The sequence below is a fragment of the Zea mays genome, chromosome 5 (genome assembly GCF_902167145.1).
Source record: "Zea mays cultivar B73 chromosome 5, Zm-B73-REFERENCE-NAM-5.0, whole genome shotgun sequence".
NCBI lineage: Eukaryota > Viridiplantae > Streptophyta > Magnoliopsida > Poales > Poaceae > Zea > Zea mays.
The window spans coordinates 5510279-5526730 of NC_050100.1; the positions used below are offsets into that span (position 1 = coordinate 5510279).

Here is a 16452-nt window from a genome sequence, read left to right on the forward strand (position 1 = left end):
TTACAGCAAATAAGTTTTCTGATTCTGCAAGGGGGAAATATAGTTGACCTCTTTGCGCATAGTGAATAGGAATCGGATAATGATATAATTTTGCTCCCATACCAGTTACCACAGATCGAAGTAGGTACCCTTCCTTTTGTAGTACATGAACATTGGACTGGTGTATGTTTCGAATAGTATCATATATCAGAATAAATTACTCATTTCGATCGATATTCTGGAACAGAAGAATCAGTTAATAAATCACTCTGAACAAAAGTAACAGGGGCTCCGTAATTTATGGTCATGATGTCCCTCCTTAGTGTTGGTCACGTACTAGTGTGAGTGGCAAGCTAGTGCGGTGTTTGCCCCCTTAGCTATTTTGAATAGCAAGAGAATTTGTCCTCATAAATCCCATCCATTTTCCTGGTCACCAAATCATCCCTCAGGGTTATATGAGTCATCTAGACTTCTCTTCTTGACATAATGATGGACAACTCTTATGTGTGTTCAGAAAAGAAAAAAAACAAAACTAACAGGGTGGGCAAATCTTTTTATAACAGCTAGAAGATGATATTCCGTGCACTAGGATGGATGGATAAAAAAAAGAAATTGCAGCCTAATTCCTCATACCACACCCAAATCGGGCATGCGAAGAAATGCCAACAAATACTATATTAAGCAAGAATGAAACCCTAAAAAGAGTCGAGCATGATGGAGGGATGTAGCCTTGAGGGCTGCTCAGCTCATGATGTTTTCTTAATTTCTTCACTCACACGAATTGGGGATCTGTATAGGTTACTCAAGAACGACGGCCGTCTCGACACCATAGCCGACTTGTGGATAGCCATGGAGGCCGCGACTGACGGGAACTGATTTGATTGCATGGAGCAACAGAAACCGTTGCCTCGCCGGTTGAGCATTAGCGTCGAGCCGTCCTTGGCGACGAGGGAGCACATTCCTGCGCAGCCACAAGATCTTAATTTTGTTCGGTATAACAGTTTTGTGTACAATATTATTCGACATCTAGAGTGTGTGCGCGTGTGTATGTGGAGCATTTTCATTTCGGTGTGGTGGATTTACATACCAATGCCTCATCTAACACAGTACTACAGATTCAATACTAATATCCATGCTTACCTTTGTTTCAATGTTACAAGCTCAATCGTGTAACTTTGCATATGAAGCAGCAACACCATAATTGCAGCCTCACAGGAAAACTTATGAATATGTCATGCTCCCTATAGACGCCAATATCTTTACACAGATTTTTCTTTTGGTCTTCCGTGTGTTTCTCATGCTTGAGAAATAGGCATATCCCTACAGGACAGTATACATGTTGCTTCATCAGATAACATAAAAGAGTTGGGGAATATAGTGTGGTAGAAAATGAAGTGACCCAGAAGTTCAAGACAGAAATGCAGGGACAGCTTACACAGAAAGCTATTGTCACCGGACTAAATACGGACCCTTGGCTAGGCCCAAAGAACGGCCCTGGGCGCGCGCACAACAAGTGGGTGAACGACGGCCCTAGGGGAGCCATCAGCCTCCTCCCTGTAGCAGTCCGGAGTAGGTAAGAATTATAATTAAAAGAAAATAGAGTTTGTTTAGGAAAGAAGAATCCAAATCTATAGGAACACTACCTACAGGTTGCATGGAGGATAAGTCCAGATTGCTTAGAGGTCAAGTCCTCTTGAAACCATAAATATAGGGGTCATGTAACCATTTGAATCTTAAACATAAATAGAGTATGGCAATTCCCTAATCCCTTTCCCTCTTCTCAGCCTCGGTCTTCTTCGCTCACTCTGCACCGCCACCCCTCTCCATGTGTCTTTACGCAGCCTGAGAATGGTCAGGTTCAGACACCATATATATTAGCATAAAAAAGAAGGCCTGGAATGCCTTTATCCAGCCTGAGAGTATGAATAATTTAATACATGAAGTGCCAAACAAGTTACACTCACCACCTTTTTCTCATGCAAATGTCAAACTGCATACACAATTGCACATACTGCTTTTCAACAAGCAGTGGTCTGTATAACAATGTGTTCTTCCTTGAATTTCCATCAGAAGGGCATATCAGTGCCACTAGGACAAATCATATTGCCAGAACCTTCAACAAGATAATGATACAAGGATTAAAATTAATGTCACAATGGAGAAAATCAGACAACAGCTATGGTTATACATAGATATGTCTTACAAATATATCTAACCTAAAGAGTAGCATTCTAGAGTCTGGACAACACAGAAAGATATGGCAGGAGCTCTTCCTTTTAATTAGGATAAGGAAAAGCATAACAAAGTAGAATAATTAAAATGGCTTTGTTGTTCCACGACAGAAAACACATACTACAAGTGGAGACACATCAAATCTACCAACACTCCCATTTAGCTAGTTTTTATACTACTTGAAGGGAAAACAAAAGATGCTGCCACTTTGATCATTCGCTATAACAAATTACTTGAAGGGTAAACATATGCTTCCATTTTTGTATATTTATTATAACAACTACCTACAGCCAGTGGCTCAATGGCATGTATGAATCCTATGTTGAAGTGAAAATACATGCTGCATTTTGTATATTTACTATAACAACTACCTACAGTCAGCGGCTCAATGGCCTGTATGATTCCTATGTCTAATTACATTTAAGTTTGAGCATGGATTAGCAGCAAGGCAGGAACAAGATCTTTTATTAGTAAAATATTATCACTCTATTCAAGAAAGTTGCTATCATTAGGTTGAAGAAATAATTAAGGTGCATAGAACATCAAACAATCTCTTTGTACTTTTTAAATTCCACCTGTGTGTTGTTATCTGGGTGCATGGGGTGACATAGATCTGGTCTGGGAACATAGCCTTCCTCTCTTAGTTCTTGAAGCAGGGTCTTCAAGGACGTGTAGATATCTTCAGACTCAGGGTGGCTTTTATCTGATGCAACAAATAAATGGCTGCTGTTATTAACATCTACCCAGCTGTACCCAGGTATCTTCAGGATCTTATTATCCTTCATCAATCTTCTAACTTTTGATACACCATCCCATCGCCCAGCAACTGCATTGATATTGGACATGAGCACATAATAACCAGAATTAGCAGGGTCCAACTTGAACAGTTCTTGGGAAGCGATGTCCGCAAGTTCAACATTGCGATGCACACGGCAAGCATGGAGAAGAGCACCCCAAATGCCAGCATCTGGCTTGAAAGGCATATCAGCAATAAATTGTATAGCCTTATCTAACTTCCCAGAACGACTGTATAGGTCGACCATGCAAGCAAAGTGCTCCATTCGTGGTGCAATCAGATATTTCTTCGTCATGCATTGAAAAAGTTGGACACCTTCTTCAACCAGCCCAGCATGAGCACAAGCAGATATCAAAGCAAGAAATGTTACATGATCTGGCTTATATCCTTCCTCCTGCATACCATGTAACAAGCTCACTGACTCTTTAACAAGACCATGAGCCCCATAGGCTGAAATTATACTGTTCCATGATACTTCATTCTTATCAGGCATGAATTCAAAAACACGAAGAGCCAACTCCAAGTTCCCACATTTCGCATACATATCTATCAGAGCGCTCTCAGCAAATATGTCTGCCTTTATAGGACCCTTTATGGTAACACCATGAATCTCCTTCCCATAATATATAGCTGGTAAACTTGCGCATGCGGATAGGGCAGCAGATATGGTTATATTATTGTACTTTATTCCTTCCATACACATCTGACGGAAAAGATCTAGAGCTTCTTGTGGTTTTCCATTCTGTGAAAAGCTTGAAATCATCGAGTTCCATGTCACCTCATCCTTCTGAGACATTTTTAAGAAGATATAATGGCTCAGGTCAAGTCTGCCACACTTTGCGTACATGTCCATCAGTGCACTCTCCACATAACATTTTCTTTCATATGCGTTTCTTAGAACATAACCATGGATCTGCTGACCAAGAGGCAAAGCCGCCATGCTAGCACACCCTGGCAAGACGCTAGCTATAGTAACAGCATTTGGTTTGATGCACTGTTCTAACAAATATCGGAACATTTGCAGTGCCTCTTCACTCATCCCATTAAGAACATAACCTGATATCATCGTACTGCCAATAACCACATCGATAGCCCTAGCCGCATCATATAAATTCTGTGCCATCCTCACATCCCTGCACTTGAAATAGATGTCTACCAAAGCACTCACCAAAAAGACATCCATGTTCACACAATTCCTGACAATATAACCGTGTACCTCCTTACCCTGCTTGAGACCATTCAAGTCGGTCAAAGCCGGCAGCAAACTCACTAGCGTAATCGAATCTGGTCGAGCGCCACTCCTCTGCATATCATAGAACAATCCAAAAGCTTCAACGAAAAGGCCATTTTGAACACATCCTGAAATCATTCCATTCCAGGTTACCAAGTCATCCTGTGGCATCAGTTCAAACAATCTCCATGCATCATCCAAGCACTGGCACTTGGCATACATCGCCAGCAATGTGTTAGCCACTGCCACCTCCGGCTCTAAACCACATTTCACCGCCAGAGAGTGAAGTTGCGCCCCAGACAGCAAGTCAGCGTCAGTGGCACACACAGACAGAAAGCACGCCAGAGTCGCGAAATTGGGCTCACAACCAGATGCCCTCATGTTCCGGAATAAACGCACCGCGCCATCCACGTCACCTGCCTTTATGCACCCGTCCATCATCACGTTCCACAAAACGCAATCCCTCTCTGGTATTCCGTCGAACGCGTCGCGGGCGTTCCCGAGGAGGCCAGCGTCAGCGTACATCTTGACGAGCGCGCTCCCAACGTAGACATCGTTGGCGAGCCCGATCGCCCGCGCTGTGCGGTGGACTAGACGGCCCAGGGACATCGCTCCGAGCGCGGCACAGGACTTGACGACGTAAGGGAGGGTGTGCGCGTCGGGGCTCGGCGCGGCGGGGTGGGACCACATCTTGACGTAGAAGAGGACGGCGAGGTGATGCTGCCCGGCCGCGGTAAACCCGCGGATGAGCCAGTTCCACGGCAGCGACGATGCGGCGGCGGCGCGCGGGAGCGCGGAGAACACCGCGACGGCGTCGCGGAACCGGCGCGCGAGGACGTACATGCCCAGGAGCCGGGTGTGGAGCGCCAGGTGGTTGTGGTCGGAGAGAGCGCCGGACACGACGGCGCGAGCGTGGATTTGGAGGCCCAGCGGGAGGTGCGGCGCGGAGACGCAGCCGCGCAGGACCGCCAGCAAGCGGTCAGCGGAGGAGACATCCGTGACGGCCGCCGTAGCGGAGAAGGTGGTAGAGCAGAATGGCCGCGGCGGCAGCTTGAGGCCTGAGCGAGCGAGGCGCATGGCGAATCGGTGACCGACCGCAACGAGGCCGTCGTCGTCGTCAAGAAGAGAAGCCGAGGCGGCCGACTGCCCAAGCGTGGGCGGAGAAATTTGGTATTATGAAACACGACGGATGCGGTTTCGACGAAATAGAGGCTTAGGCAAGGGTTTCTCCGTTATAGAAATGCTGGGCATAGCCAACACTTTAAAATGGAAATGACAGCTCTATTAACAGGTAACGACGACCTCAAACTCACGCCGTTATATTTCCGTTACCATATACGTAGGCCTGCTCTTACCCAGGCGGCGGAGGTAGATGAGCGCGGGGCGGAGCTGGTCGCGGACGCTGCAGGCCAGCACGCGCGGGCACTTGATCTCCACGCGCCGGTGCGCCGACTCCGGCACGCCCAGGTCCGCGGAGAGGAAGGCGAACACGGGGCGGAGGTCGGCGCGGACGCTGGCGGTCAGCACGGACGGGCACATGCCGGGTTCTGCTCCAGCGCGCGCCCATAGTCCACGCCCATCAGTCCACGCCCATAGTCGGCAGCTGTGGCAAGCAGGGGGAGGACGCAAGGAGTCTTACGGCGCAGACGCCAGGACACGTGTGGGAGCTTGCTCGCGCCATGAACTGGGAGAGCGAGCAGAGGAGAGAACAGACTTCTGGTGACGAACAGACTATGGGCAGACCAAAAGTTCATGGTGACGAACAGACACCAGATTCTTCTAAACAGAAGCAAGAACTGACTTTTCTTGACAAGCAGACCAAAAGTTCTGAGCAATTGGTATCTTGTGATGTAGAAGTACAAGAACCAGTGACTGTTGGAACTGAAAAGCTATCTGATATGAATTCAAAGAAAGATCACGAGGTTGGTTCTTCCACCGGATCTGAGATGACTGAACAACCCAAGGTTGTTAAAGACAATGAGAGTCTAGTAGCATCTGAGTTATCCCCAGAGACAAATGATGGTGATAAAAAGCAGCTAACAGAGTCTGGCAATATAACTGCTGACGAATCATCAAAACCAATCGATACTAAACCTGCTTCTGTTAAACCAAAGAGGGGCCGACCTCCAGCAGCAAAGTCTCAGGAGAAAAAGCCTGTTGGAAAGAAACAGGCATCAAACCTAAAATCTCCAAAACTTGATCCTGTCACTGATTCTGTAGGGAGAGCTACCAGGCAACTGAATAATGATGTTGCAAAGTCTTCATCAACTAAGGCTGTTGATGGAGAATCTGGGAAGAAGCAACATAAAACCAGTATGAAATTTCAGAAAGAAGATGCCGCCTCTGATAAAGACACCGATGATGATATTAGTTTGAAGGTACCTTTCTTGTTTATTAAGCGACGCCTTAATTCCATCACTAAAATCGTTCATCATGTTTTGACCTTTTCTGTTTACACTCCCCCCTCTCTAATGTGGTCTTCCACAATGACTTGATTTTTTCATCAATTATCATAATTCAGGAAATGGTGTCCCCAACACGGATTGATAAATCAAAAGGCCAACAAGAAGATAGATGGACCCCTGTATCGAAGGAAACGTCTGCTGGAAGCTCAAGATGTATACATGCTTGACACACAGTGAATTGTCTTTGACCTTATTTCTGTTTCAGTTTGTCAGAACCTTTTCTGTTCTGTTGGCAGACCCCTGTATCGAAGAAAAACAAAATGCTTGACAAAAACCTTATTGGCTCAAGAATTAAAGTTTGGTGGCCAGATGACAAAATGTAAGGCTGATGATCAACATATGTGTTTCTTATCAGTAATTGTGTGAACACACCTTAATTTGGTAAGGCTGATGATCAACCTTAATTTGTCATCGGGCGCTCGGGAAAAAACAGGGGCTGGGGCGCCATGGGGAAGAACCTCGGCTGACAGAAAACAGGGCGCCGAGGGAGATCAGGGAGAAGCTCGGCGCACAGAGCTCCACGGCGAGCTAGAGCAAGAGCATCGGGGCAAGCCAGGCGCGGCAGGGGAGGAGGAAGAAAGAGCGCACAGGCAGCCGGACTTGGGCAGGGGCGAGCTCCACAGAGAAGAAGCCGAGCGCCATTGGACAGGAAAACTTCGGCAGGGGAGGACGCTGAACACAGCGCGCGCGCAGACAGAGACCCAGGCGGCGGAGGTAGATGGAGGAGAAGGGGACCGGGATAGAGGAGACCGAGAAGGAGATCTAGCGACGGAGAACGGACGGCGACGAGGCTGGGGACGGAACCAGGTTAATAAAGTTGTTAACCTGTTAATAGAGCTGTCATTTCCATTTTAAAGTATTGGCTATGCCCAGCATTTCTATAACGGAGAAACCCTCGCCTAAGCCTCTATTTCGTCGAAACCGCATCCGTCGTGTTTCATAATACCAAATTTCTCGCGTGGGCGTGGCTGCTGCGTGCAATCGTGGTCGGGCACGGGATGGATTTTCCCCGCGAGGCTCGTCAAAGAAGACCCAAAAGGGCAATAAAATCTTGTGGCCCATGAAGAATTACGCAGCCCAATAGCCCAGTAGACAGGGAACGTTCAAGAGTTCACAGTTCATCTCAACAAGCCTCTAGTTTTCCAGATACTCTCACACGCCACAGAGAGGCCGAGGTGGTTCGCTCGCCTAGCTTCGGGGGTCCTGGGACATTGCCATGGGTTTTCCAGATACTCTCACACGCATTCAGTTCAAAGTTGATGTCTGTTGATACCCAAAAAATCTCTCAAAAATGTTTGCAGATACAAATATTCTCTCTAAATTTGACAGCAAAGAGTGTCGTCGTAGTTTGAAGAACTGGTATACCTGATGCATAATCCTGTTTTGAGTTTACAAGATTCTGGAGACCGCCACAAACTTTTTGGCGTTTCAGAAAGGTCATGAGCAGCAACGGTGTCGTGTGAGCCCAGTATTACCAGCAACGACCCCACGTGCAGGTACATTGCTGAAGTTCCAACTTAAGGCTTCCCTCCAAATCCACATATAGATTAGTGTAGAAAATGATTAAATGAACGTGTGTTCCTCCTCGGTATCAGGGAAGCACAACACAGTGGCAAGAAAGCTAGAGACAAACATCCAAAAAAAATCCAACCCTCAAGAATTAAAGGGGTGTTTATGATTGCTCCATGTTCCAACTTTAGCTTGGGGTTGTAGTTTATAATATAAATTTAAATATATTTTTAATCTAAAATATAAATAAAATGACTTATCAAGATATTTTCTAAAGGTTCTGCAGGTCTAGGATTTTCTGGATCACCTAATAAACCTAATAACCTGCTATGCCAGCTCCACCAAATTAATTTTTTAAAGTTAGATCAGTCCCAAATAGAACCTAAGCAGAACATCAAAGCAAGTCCTCCATGTTATGTAGCTTCCTCTCCTTGACAAAATCTTAAAGCCACTTTCACTTGGCGTGTCTATTGTCTAATAATCCTCCAGACGTCCACGTTCAGCTCCTTCAACAAAGTCCGCCACTTCTGCAAGACAGGACAATTTCGTACAGAACTTTATCATAAGTTGTCCACATCACCTAGACTACAATTGCAAAGATAAAGATTTTGAAATCATATAACCGCGACCCTGTAGGTAATCAAGTTTCATAAAACCTTTTAGTACAACAAGGAGGCATCTACGATCAAACTAGGAAACATATTATGAGCTCATGGAGCCTCCGGGCTCATATGACCACTTTAAATGTTCTGTATCCGTGAGCAATCCAATTTCACTTACCTCCTATGCCATCAGAGCTGAGGCGGGAGGGGATAAGTGAAACATTGTCGGCCTCGTTGGATTGATCATGATATACCGGATTTAAAGTACTCATGTGAGCACGAAGGCTCAGTGAGCACAGCATATATTCCTATCAAACTATTACTGTGCTACTGATCATCATACTTTGAGCTATTCCTGTAATGATAATCAAAAGAAAGTGAGAAAAGAAAACACAAAAAGATCAGTATTCTGAATCATAAAGAATCCAGAGAATTACATAGTCATAATCACAGGGCAGTGCTTGGAATGAGCTCCAGCTCCAGCTGCTCTGGATTGATAATCTGGGAGCAGAAGCCCTTCCAAACACTGCCCTAACTTTCCATCCTAATCAAAATAACCCATCAAAGCAAAACCCAACACTATGCCTGAAATATCATCACTCTGTGCATTTAAATTAGATTGTTGTGTCATGCTGTAACAACCATTTGCATTAGATAGTGTGTGTTAGCAGCTTGAAACCAACAAACCATAAGATAGTGTAGAGAATCAGTGTACTTCTGTACTTTGAATTTTATCACTGCGGGAAAATTTATTTTGCTTCTGAAAACCTGTTCTTAGCTCAGACAATGGTAGTGCAAAACAAATATTGACAGCATGACATTTCAGATTCTTTGCAGTTGATAGTGCCCTCAAACTTGCCACAGAGAATCTGATAACATTTCAACCATGAAACCATGCGAAGGAACCAATCTTACTGTGTCTTTCTACGCCAACCCATGTAGCAACAGAAAGAAGATGAAGAAATCACCATTTCACTTGTTAAATCCCTGAAGCGCATTGGCGACTCTCGACCTCAGCCGGTCAAGCTTTCCGCTCGCCCTGGTCTCCGCCATCCGCTGCCTCTTCAGCTTCGCCTCCAGCCGCGCCGCCGTGTCGTCACCGATGCGCCCGAATGCCCTCTTCAGCGCCCCGTAGCCGCACCTCGCACCAATCGCCTCCACCTCCGCGGAGAGGCAAGGGTACAGCTCGGCCAGATCGTCGAACCCTCTTGGGTCATTGCGCGCGTCGGGCACACGGGTCTTCTTCTCTATCCTCCCCCTGCGCGTGCCCTCCCAGATGAGCTTGGAGAGCCTGTAGATGGTGACGTCGCTGTCCTTCGCCGGGATCGTGCCGCGTTTGAGGCGGATAACGGTGTTGTCGTACCGGTTGCGGAGCGCGCACAGCCGCCTGGTGATCTGCGCGGCGCTGAGGCGGTCCCCCACGCTGAGGCGGCCCCGCACCGCGGCGGCGAGGTCGTCTGCCAGGGGAAGTCGCCCGTGCTTCTGCCGGTGCGACGCGACGGTCTCGAGGATCGCGATCTCGTCGGAGGCCGGCCACGAGCGCACGGGTGGGCGGGGTTTCTTGAAAATGATGGGCTCGGACTCTGAAGAGCCGTCTGAGAGCAGCGAGGAGGCGGCGGAGTCGTCGGATTCAGGAGGAGAGTCGAAGGACGTCGAAGGTGATGGCGAGGGGTCAAGATGTTCGTCGGAGCCGATGGTGGTGCTGCCGTCCGAGGACGCAGACGAGGGGTGCTCCTCCGATGTCATCGGCGGCGGCGGCGGCGGCGGCGGCGAGGGTTTACGAAGCTATGGTTTGAGTTTTTTTTTGTTTTTTTTTTCGTTTGGGCTTGAACGGTAGACAAGGCTGGGCAGCTGCTTGAGCCAAACGGGGATAGAGCCAAAGAGGTGGTTGAGCTGAGTTCCAGCCTTCCAGGCACGCAAGCAGAAGCAGGTCGCCAGGGCCCAGGGCTAGCAGGGAGCCAGCCAGCCAGGTATTGCGTCGCCAACAGGCACTAGCCAAAACAGGCACTCCCGACTCTAAGGCTGTCTCCAACAGGCACTAGCCAAAACGGGCAGACATTCAGGCCGTTGGCTTGCCACAGTAATTTAGCTGGCCATCCATACGTTCGTCGTATCCAACGGAGCAGCTAAAATAGCTGGTTCCCAGGGCGAGTGGCCAGAAGCCTCAGAAATGGGTCCGGATTGTCAGAGACGAAGGGGGAGAAAATGGCTGCCGGCTCTGAACCAGCGAATCTGGCTTTTCTCTCTCATCCCCTCTAAAATAGCTGCTCCTTTTGGTTGTGTTGTTGGAACCTGTTTCTAATCGCTACAGTAGCACCACGGCAGCCATATTGGCTTTGGCTGGCCGTTTGGCTGCTCCGTTGGAGTTAGTCTAATATATAGTGATGATGGTTGTCCCCTTTGTTCAAGTTTCAAATTCTAATGGGTGATTGCTACTACCTAACTTGATAGAATCTTCTTTCTATAGCAAACCAACAAACTCCTATTTCACTTGCTGAAATATTTTTCTTCTAATTGATTGACTGAATAGGTGTATAGCTTCCTCTTGTAGATTAAACCTGGTATACCTCATTGTCACTGACTGTGCTGTATATATTCAGACTTGTCTATTTCAATGGCAGCAGGTAGCAAAATAAAAAGGCAGAGTGGCGACATAGGCAGCATAACGGAAAAAAGCCCGACAATAGTCTCTAGCAGGCTAGCAGCAACGTAGGTTGTCGTCGTGGGCCTTCCGTAGTTGGGCCAATTTTCATTTTTTTTAGTTTTCAATTAGGGGGACAGTTGGAGTTGGAGAAATACGATCTTTCACTCCTAAAACTTTTAGTGTGCTTCCAATAATCAGTTTTTAGGGGTGATTTATTAGCATTCTCTTGGAGTTGCTCTTAGTATTTTTGTTGCGGGTATAACTTTAGCATCTTGGTCTCTAAACAGGGCCTTAGTACTTGTCACATGTATAACGGTTTCGAGGATATAACGGGAAACTCTGTCGGAGATCAAAAGAGATTTAAGCGAATTAAATCACTCTCTAGTTATAATTGAATAAAAGGGAATTAAATCACCTTCTATCCATACACAACCTAACATCATTTTAGGATTTCGAGCGTTTCCCCATGCGAGCAATTCACTTGAGAAATCTCCACCGGATATTTTTTTTCGATCCGTTTGGAAGCTCGCACCACCCAACCCCCAAAATAGATTGCCTGACCTATCGACATCGGGCATATTTCCTTGCCGACCGTACTCCCTTCACGGCAGCCTGACCTATCGACAATTTCTCATTTGACACACAGTTTCTGTGTTATTTTCTTAAAAATATAAATCTCCTCTGATACTGGATGTAGATTTAGAAAAATCCTGAGAATGGTGGACGGCAGCTTGAGATCTTGGCTCCTACCAATGAACGGTTCATGTGGGCGCAGCACGTGAACCGCTCAGAGATAGAGCGCAAGCAAATGGAGATTAGTATCTCGGAAGTCGGAAACGGTTCGATTCCATCGCCCCCAAATGTGCTGGTAGGAGCCATTGGCCTGAAAAGGCCTTCGCTTTTGGACTCCGCCTCCGCCCTCCGGTACCTAAACAGAAAAAAACGCTCTGCTTCTCTCGTGCCCACGCGAACATGACTGATGCAGACTGACACAGGCTTTCACACAAAAGAAGAAGATAAAATCACTCCCTACAAATACTCGTCAGGAATTACAGGAGACCAGCACCACCAGTGTGAAGCCTACTTTGACCCATTACAGTAGTTACATTACAGTGCCCGCAGTCGAAGCACAGGCGCAACCCCAGCGGAAGCTTAACCAATTACCAATCCATGACGCAAGCCACGAGAAGCAGAGAAAAGAAACAAACAAACTCATTCACAGAGACACAACCTGTCGGATGCGGTGGCCCTGAAAAAGGGCACCGGAGGTCATGGCTATTCTGCCACGTTCTCCTCTTCCTCTTCGTCCTCGTACTCCTCGTCGGCGGTGGCGTCCTGGTACTGCTGGTACTCGGCGACCAGATCGTTCATGTTGCTCTCGGCCTCAGTGAACTCCATCTCATCCATCCCCTCGCCGGTGTACCAGTGCAGGAAGGCCTTGCGCCTGAACATGGCGGTGAACTGCTCGCTCACCCTGCGGAACATCTCCTGGATGGAGGTGGAGTTCCCCACGAAGGTCCCCGCCATCTTCAGGCCCCTGGGCGGGATGTCGCACACGCTCGACTTGACGTTGTTGGGGATCCACTCCACGAAGTAGGACGAGTTCTTGTTCTGGACGTTGAGCATCTGCTCGTCCACCTCCTTGGTGCTCATCTTCCCGCGGAACATGGCCGAGGCCGTCAGGTAGCGGCCGTGGCGGGGGTCGGCCGCGCACATCATGTTCTTGGCATCCCACATCTGCTGGGTCAGCTCAGGGACCGTGAGGGCACGGTACTGCTGCGACCCACGAGAGGTCAGCGGAGCAAAGCCGACCATGAAGAAGTGCAGACGAGGGAATGGGATGAGGTTCACGGCAAGCTTGCGCAGATCAGAGTTGAGCTGACCCGGGAACCTCAGACAGCATGTCACGCCACTCATGGTAGCAGAGATAAGATGGTTCAGGTCACCAACTGCAATGTTGCAACCCACCATCAGTGTTCAGTACCAACCTTCTCAATAGAAAACAAACTGCAGGATATCAAATTTCTAAAGAATCAGTGAGGATTAACTTACAGCTCGGGGTGGAGAGCTTTAGTGTGCGGAAGCATATGTCATACAGAGCCTCGTTGTCAAGCACCATACATTCATCAGCATTCTCAACGAGTTGGTGAACAGAAAGTGTAGCATTGTAAGGCTCCACAACAGTATCTGAGACCTTTGGTGATGGGAATACAGAGAACGTCAACATCATTCTGTCTGGGTACTCCTCCCTGATCTTGGAAATAAGAAGGGTGCCCATGCCAGATCCAGTGCCTCCTCCCAAGGAATGGCAAACTTGAAAACCTGTAAGTAAAGTCAGTCAATTATCGACAAACACAAACAGTATTCCTGAAAAATTGTAACTGGACAACGTGGTTGAAAGATACATCAACCCTTGAAGGTCTAGAGATGTCAGAATTGTGAGTTTGTGACACATTCTATGTTACCAGCGTTTGTTTGTTAAAAAAATCATCAACCATGTATTCATGTTACCATGGTTAAGTGATATTTTGAACTCAGTCAATTTCACAACATACGCTGTCATGCTCTGGTGGCCCATGGACCAATCTTGACATGCTACCAAATACTTCACCTGGGCACACCATTGTTTATATCATAACACACAAGATATAAGAGTTAAATTTCAAGAGACAAAAAGTTAAGCACTGCTATATTCACCATGTAGAGATGGAATCTATTTTGTTTGGTGTTGGCCAAAGAATTCTTCAGACCGGCTACGACACAATATCTAATTTGGTTTTTTTAATAGGATACAGATCATTAGAAGTTGTAGGCTCCCAGAGTGGAACTCCAAGCTAACACACCTAACAATCATGTTACTTTAATCAAATATACATCCTAGCGACAGCCCAGAGAAAAGGTAGGAGTTCAACAAGAATCAACAAGATTATTCATGAAGAGTTGAAGACAGACAAATTGATTAGAAAACATGTTCCATTGAAAGCTCCAATATAACCACAAATAGACCAAACACGATAATTTTATTACTATATCTATTATTTTTCATGTTCGAAGTGACCTGACGCATACTGTACGAATGCTTACCCATTAACAGAAATTATCAATCATCATTCCATCATGCTAGGTGGAAAAAAAATGGCCAAACCCGCAGCGACAAGCAATACTTTCAATGCAAGCACTGCCATAACAATTAACAAGCTACCTAGAGGCTAATGCCTAACAATAACACGGGCCAGTTGCCGTATTCAAAAAAGCACCTCGCTGAAATGCCAATTGGAGGTCATTTTAACAGCATTCACGTACCGACAGGCTCAGATCTGGACTAAATCTAACGCCCCCCACAGGGTTAACCCTAATAACCGAAAAAAGGGCTAAGAAATAATAATCACCCTGGAGGCAGTCGCAGTTCTCGGCCTCCTTGCGGACGACGTCGAGGACGGAGTCGATGAGCTCGGCGCCTTCGGTGTAGTGTCCCTTGGCCCAGTTGTTGCCGGCGCCGGACTGGCCGAAGACGAAGTTGTCGGGGCGGAAGATCTGGCCGAAGGGGCCGGAGCGCACGGAGTCCATGGTCCCGGGCTCGAGGTCCATGAGGACGGCGCGCGGGACGAAGCGGCCGCCGCTGGCCTCGTTGTAGTAGACGTTGACGCGCTCGAGCTGGAGGTCTGAGTCCCCCGCGTAGCGGCCCGTGGCGTCGATCCCGTGCTCGTCGCAGATCACCTCCCAGAACTTGGCCCCGATCTGGTTCCCGCACTGCCCACCCTGGATGTGGAGGATCTCCCTCATGGCTGCCCGCTGGCTGTGTGCTGCTGCCTCGACGGGGCCGGCCGGTCGGGACTCGGGCGTCGGACGCAGGCGGGGGGAAAGAAAGGGAAAAGGACGGGTGGCTGGTGCTGTGCGGGCTTTGCGGGAGTACTAGGACGGATTTGAAATGCTGTTGCCGTGGGGCTTCGATCCAAACCTTCGAGCTGGAGGAGGGGGGCTGTGGACCGACCTTGTGCTGTGGCGGGTGGCGGCACGTGCCCGGTGGCCGGTGGGTGGAGGAGAGGCTAGAGAAACGGCCGGGGCCTGCCGCGGTGTAGGGCCCAGGCGCAGCCGCGGTCTGGTTCGTTGATCGGACGGGCTTGGGATAGGCGTGGACCCACGTGGCAGGCTGTCATAACTGAACGGCGGGCCCAATAAGACAAGCTTATCCGAGCTGTGGTGCCAAGGGTGCGGCCGCACCGGGCCCCCAAAAATAGAGGGCCCCCTAGCCACTGTACGGTAGCATTTTTTCCTATTAAACCTATCTATTATAGACACAAATACGTAAGGAGCGATGCGTTATCGAGTAGTCTCGTTTATATTCTTTGAAAGGGAATTAGGCTTACACTTAGTTCCTATATACTTTTGGTGGTTGAATTGCCCAACACAAATCTTTGGACTAACTTGTTTGCCTAAGTGTATAGATGATATAGGTGTAAAAGGTTCACACTCAGCCAATAAAAAGACCAAGCTTTGGATTCATCAAAGGAGCAAAGGGGCAACCGAAGGCACCCCTGGTGTGGCGCACCGGACTGTCCGGTGTGCCACCGGACATGTCCGGTGCACCAGGGGGACTCAGACTTGAACTCGCTACCTTCGGGAATTTTCAGAGGCGACTCCGTTATAATTCACCGGACTGTCCGGTGTACACCGGACAGTGTCCGGTGTACACCGGACAGTGTCCGGTGCGCCAAGGGAGGTCGGCCTCAGGAACTCGCCAGCTTCGGGAAAAGCCAACGGCTCATCCACTATAATTCACCGGACTGTCCGGTGTGCACCGGACTGTCCGGTGCGTCTCCAGAGCAACGGCTATCTCCGCGCCAACGGCTCTCTGCCGCGCATTTAATGCGCACTCTGCGCGCACAGATGGCAGGCACGCCCATGCTGGCATACCGGACAGCAAACAGTACCTGTCCGGTGTGCACCGGACACCCAGGCGGGCCCACAAGTCAGAAGCTCCAACGGTCAGAATC

General features: G+C 48.1%; 4 protein-coding genes across 14 annotated transcripts; 1 reads left to right on the forward strand and 3 right to left on the reverse strand.

The window, feature by feature from the left end:
- Positions 1–165: 165 nt before the first annotated feature.
- Positions 166–5410, reverse strand: LOC103625830 (pentatricopeptide repeat-containing protein At4g21300). 8 transcript variants are annotated; one of them, XM_008646232.4, is made up of 6 exons: positions 2787–5410; positions 1944–2092; positions 1627–1821; positions 1415–1533; positions 1120–1299; positions 166–940 (listed from the first exon to the last, which is right to left on the reverse strand). In XM_008646232.4, exons 1-2 carry the CDS (start codon positions 5313–5315, stop codon positions 2078–2080), a joined length of 2544 nt encoding a protein of 847 aa, XP_008644454.1. In that variant the 5' UTR covers positions 5316–5410; the 3' UTR covers positions 166–940; positions 1120–1299; positions 1415–1533; positions 1627–1821; positions 1944–2077. The 8 variants fall into 8 exon arrangements, with proteins under 8 accessions (XP_008644454.1, XP_035814824.1, XP_035814825.1 ...); XM_035958931.1 differs by having other exon boundaries at positions 1947–2092; positions 2787–5409; XM_035958932.1 differs by having other exon boundaries at positions 1449–1533; positions 1623–1821; positions 2787–5409.
- On the forward strand, positions 1599–7016 carry LOC109939418 (uncharacterized). The gene is made up of 3 exons (XM_035958933.1): positions 1599–6616; positions 6760–6856; positions 6940–7016. Exons 1-3 carry the CDS (start codon positions 5918–5920, stop codon positions 6969–6971), a joined length of 828 nt encoding a protein of 275 aa, XP_035814826.1. The 5' UTR covers positions 1599–5917; the 3' UTR covers positions 6972–7016.
- A 1321-nt stretch (positions 7017–8337) lies between these two features.
- LOC103625831 (uncharacterized) lies at positions 8338–10750 on the reverse strand. Of its 4 annotated transcripts, none has more exons than XR_002261844.3 (2): positions 9730–10750; positions 8338–8739 (listed from the first exon to the last, which is right to left on the reverse strand). XR_002261844.3 is itself a non-coding variant. In NM_001319704.2 (2 exons), the coding sequence occupies exon 1, from the start codon at positions 10558–10560 to the stop codon at positions 9787–9789; it is 774 nt and encodes a 257-aa protein (NP_001306633.1). In that variant the 5' UTR covers positions 10561–10658; the 3' UTR covers positions 8366–8739; positions 9783–9786. The 4 variants fall into 4 exon arrangements, 2 of the variants coding, with proteins under 2 accessions (NP_001306633.1, NP_001403176.1); XR_552554.3 differs by having other exon boundaries at positions 8993–10750; NM_001319704.2 differs by having other exon boundaries at positions 8366–8739; positions 9783–10658.
- Positions 10751–12455: 1705 nt separating this feature from the next.
- LOC103625832 (tubulin beta-7 chain) lies at positions 12456–15581 on the reverse strand. Its single transcript, XM_008646234.3, has 3 exons — positions 14848–15581; positions 13511–13780; positions 12456–13407 (listed from the first exon to the last, which is right to left on the reverse strand). Exons 1-3 carry the CDS (start codon positions 15239–15241, stop codon positions 12734–12736), a joined length of 1338 nt encoding a protein of 445 aa, XP_008644456.1. The 5' UTR covers positions 15242–15581; the 3' UTR covers positions 12456–12733.
- Between the last annotated feature and the right edge of the window lie 871 nt (positions 15582–16452).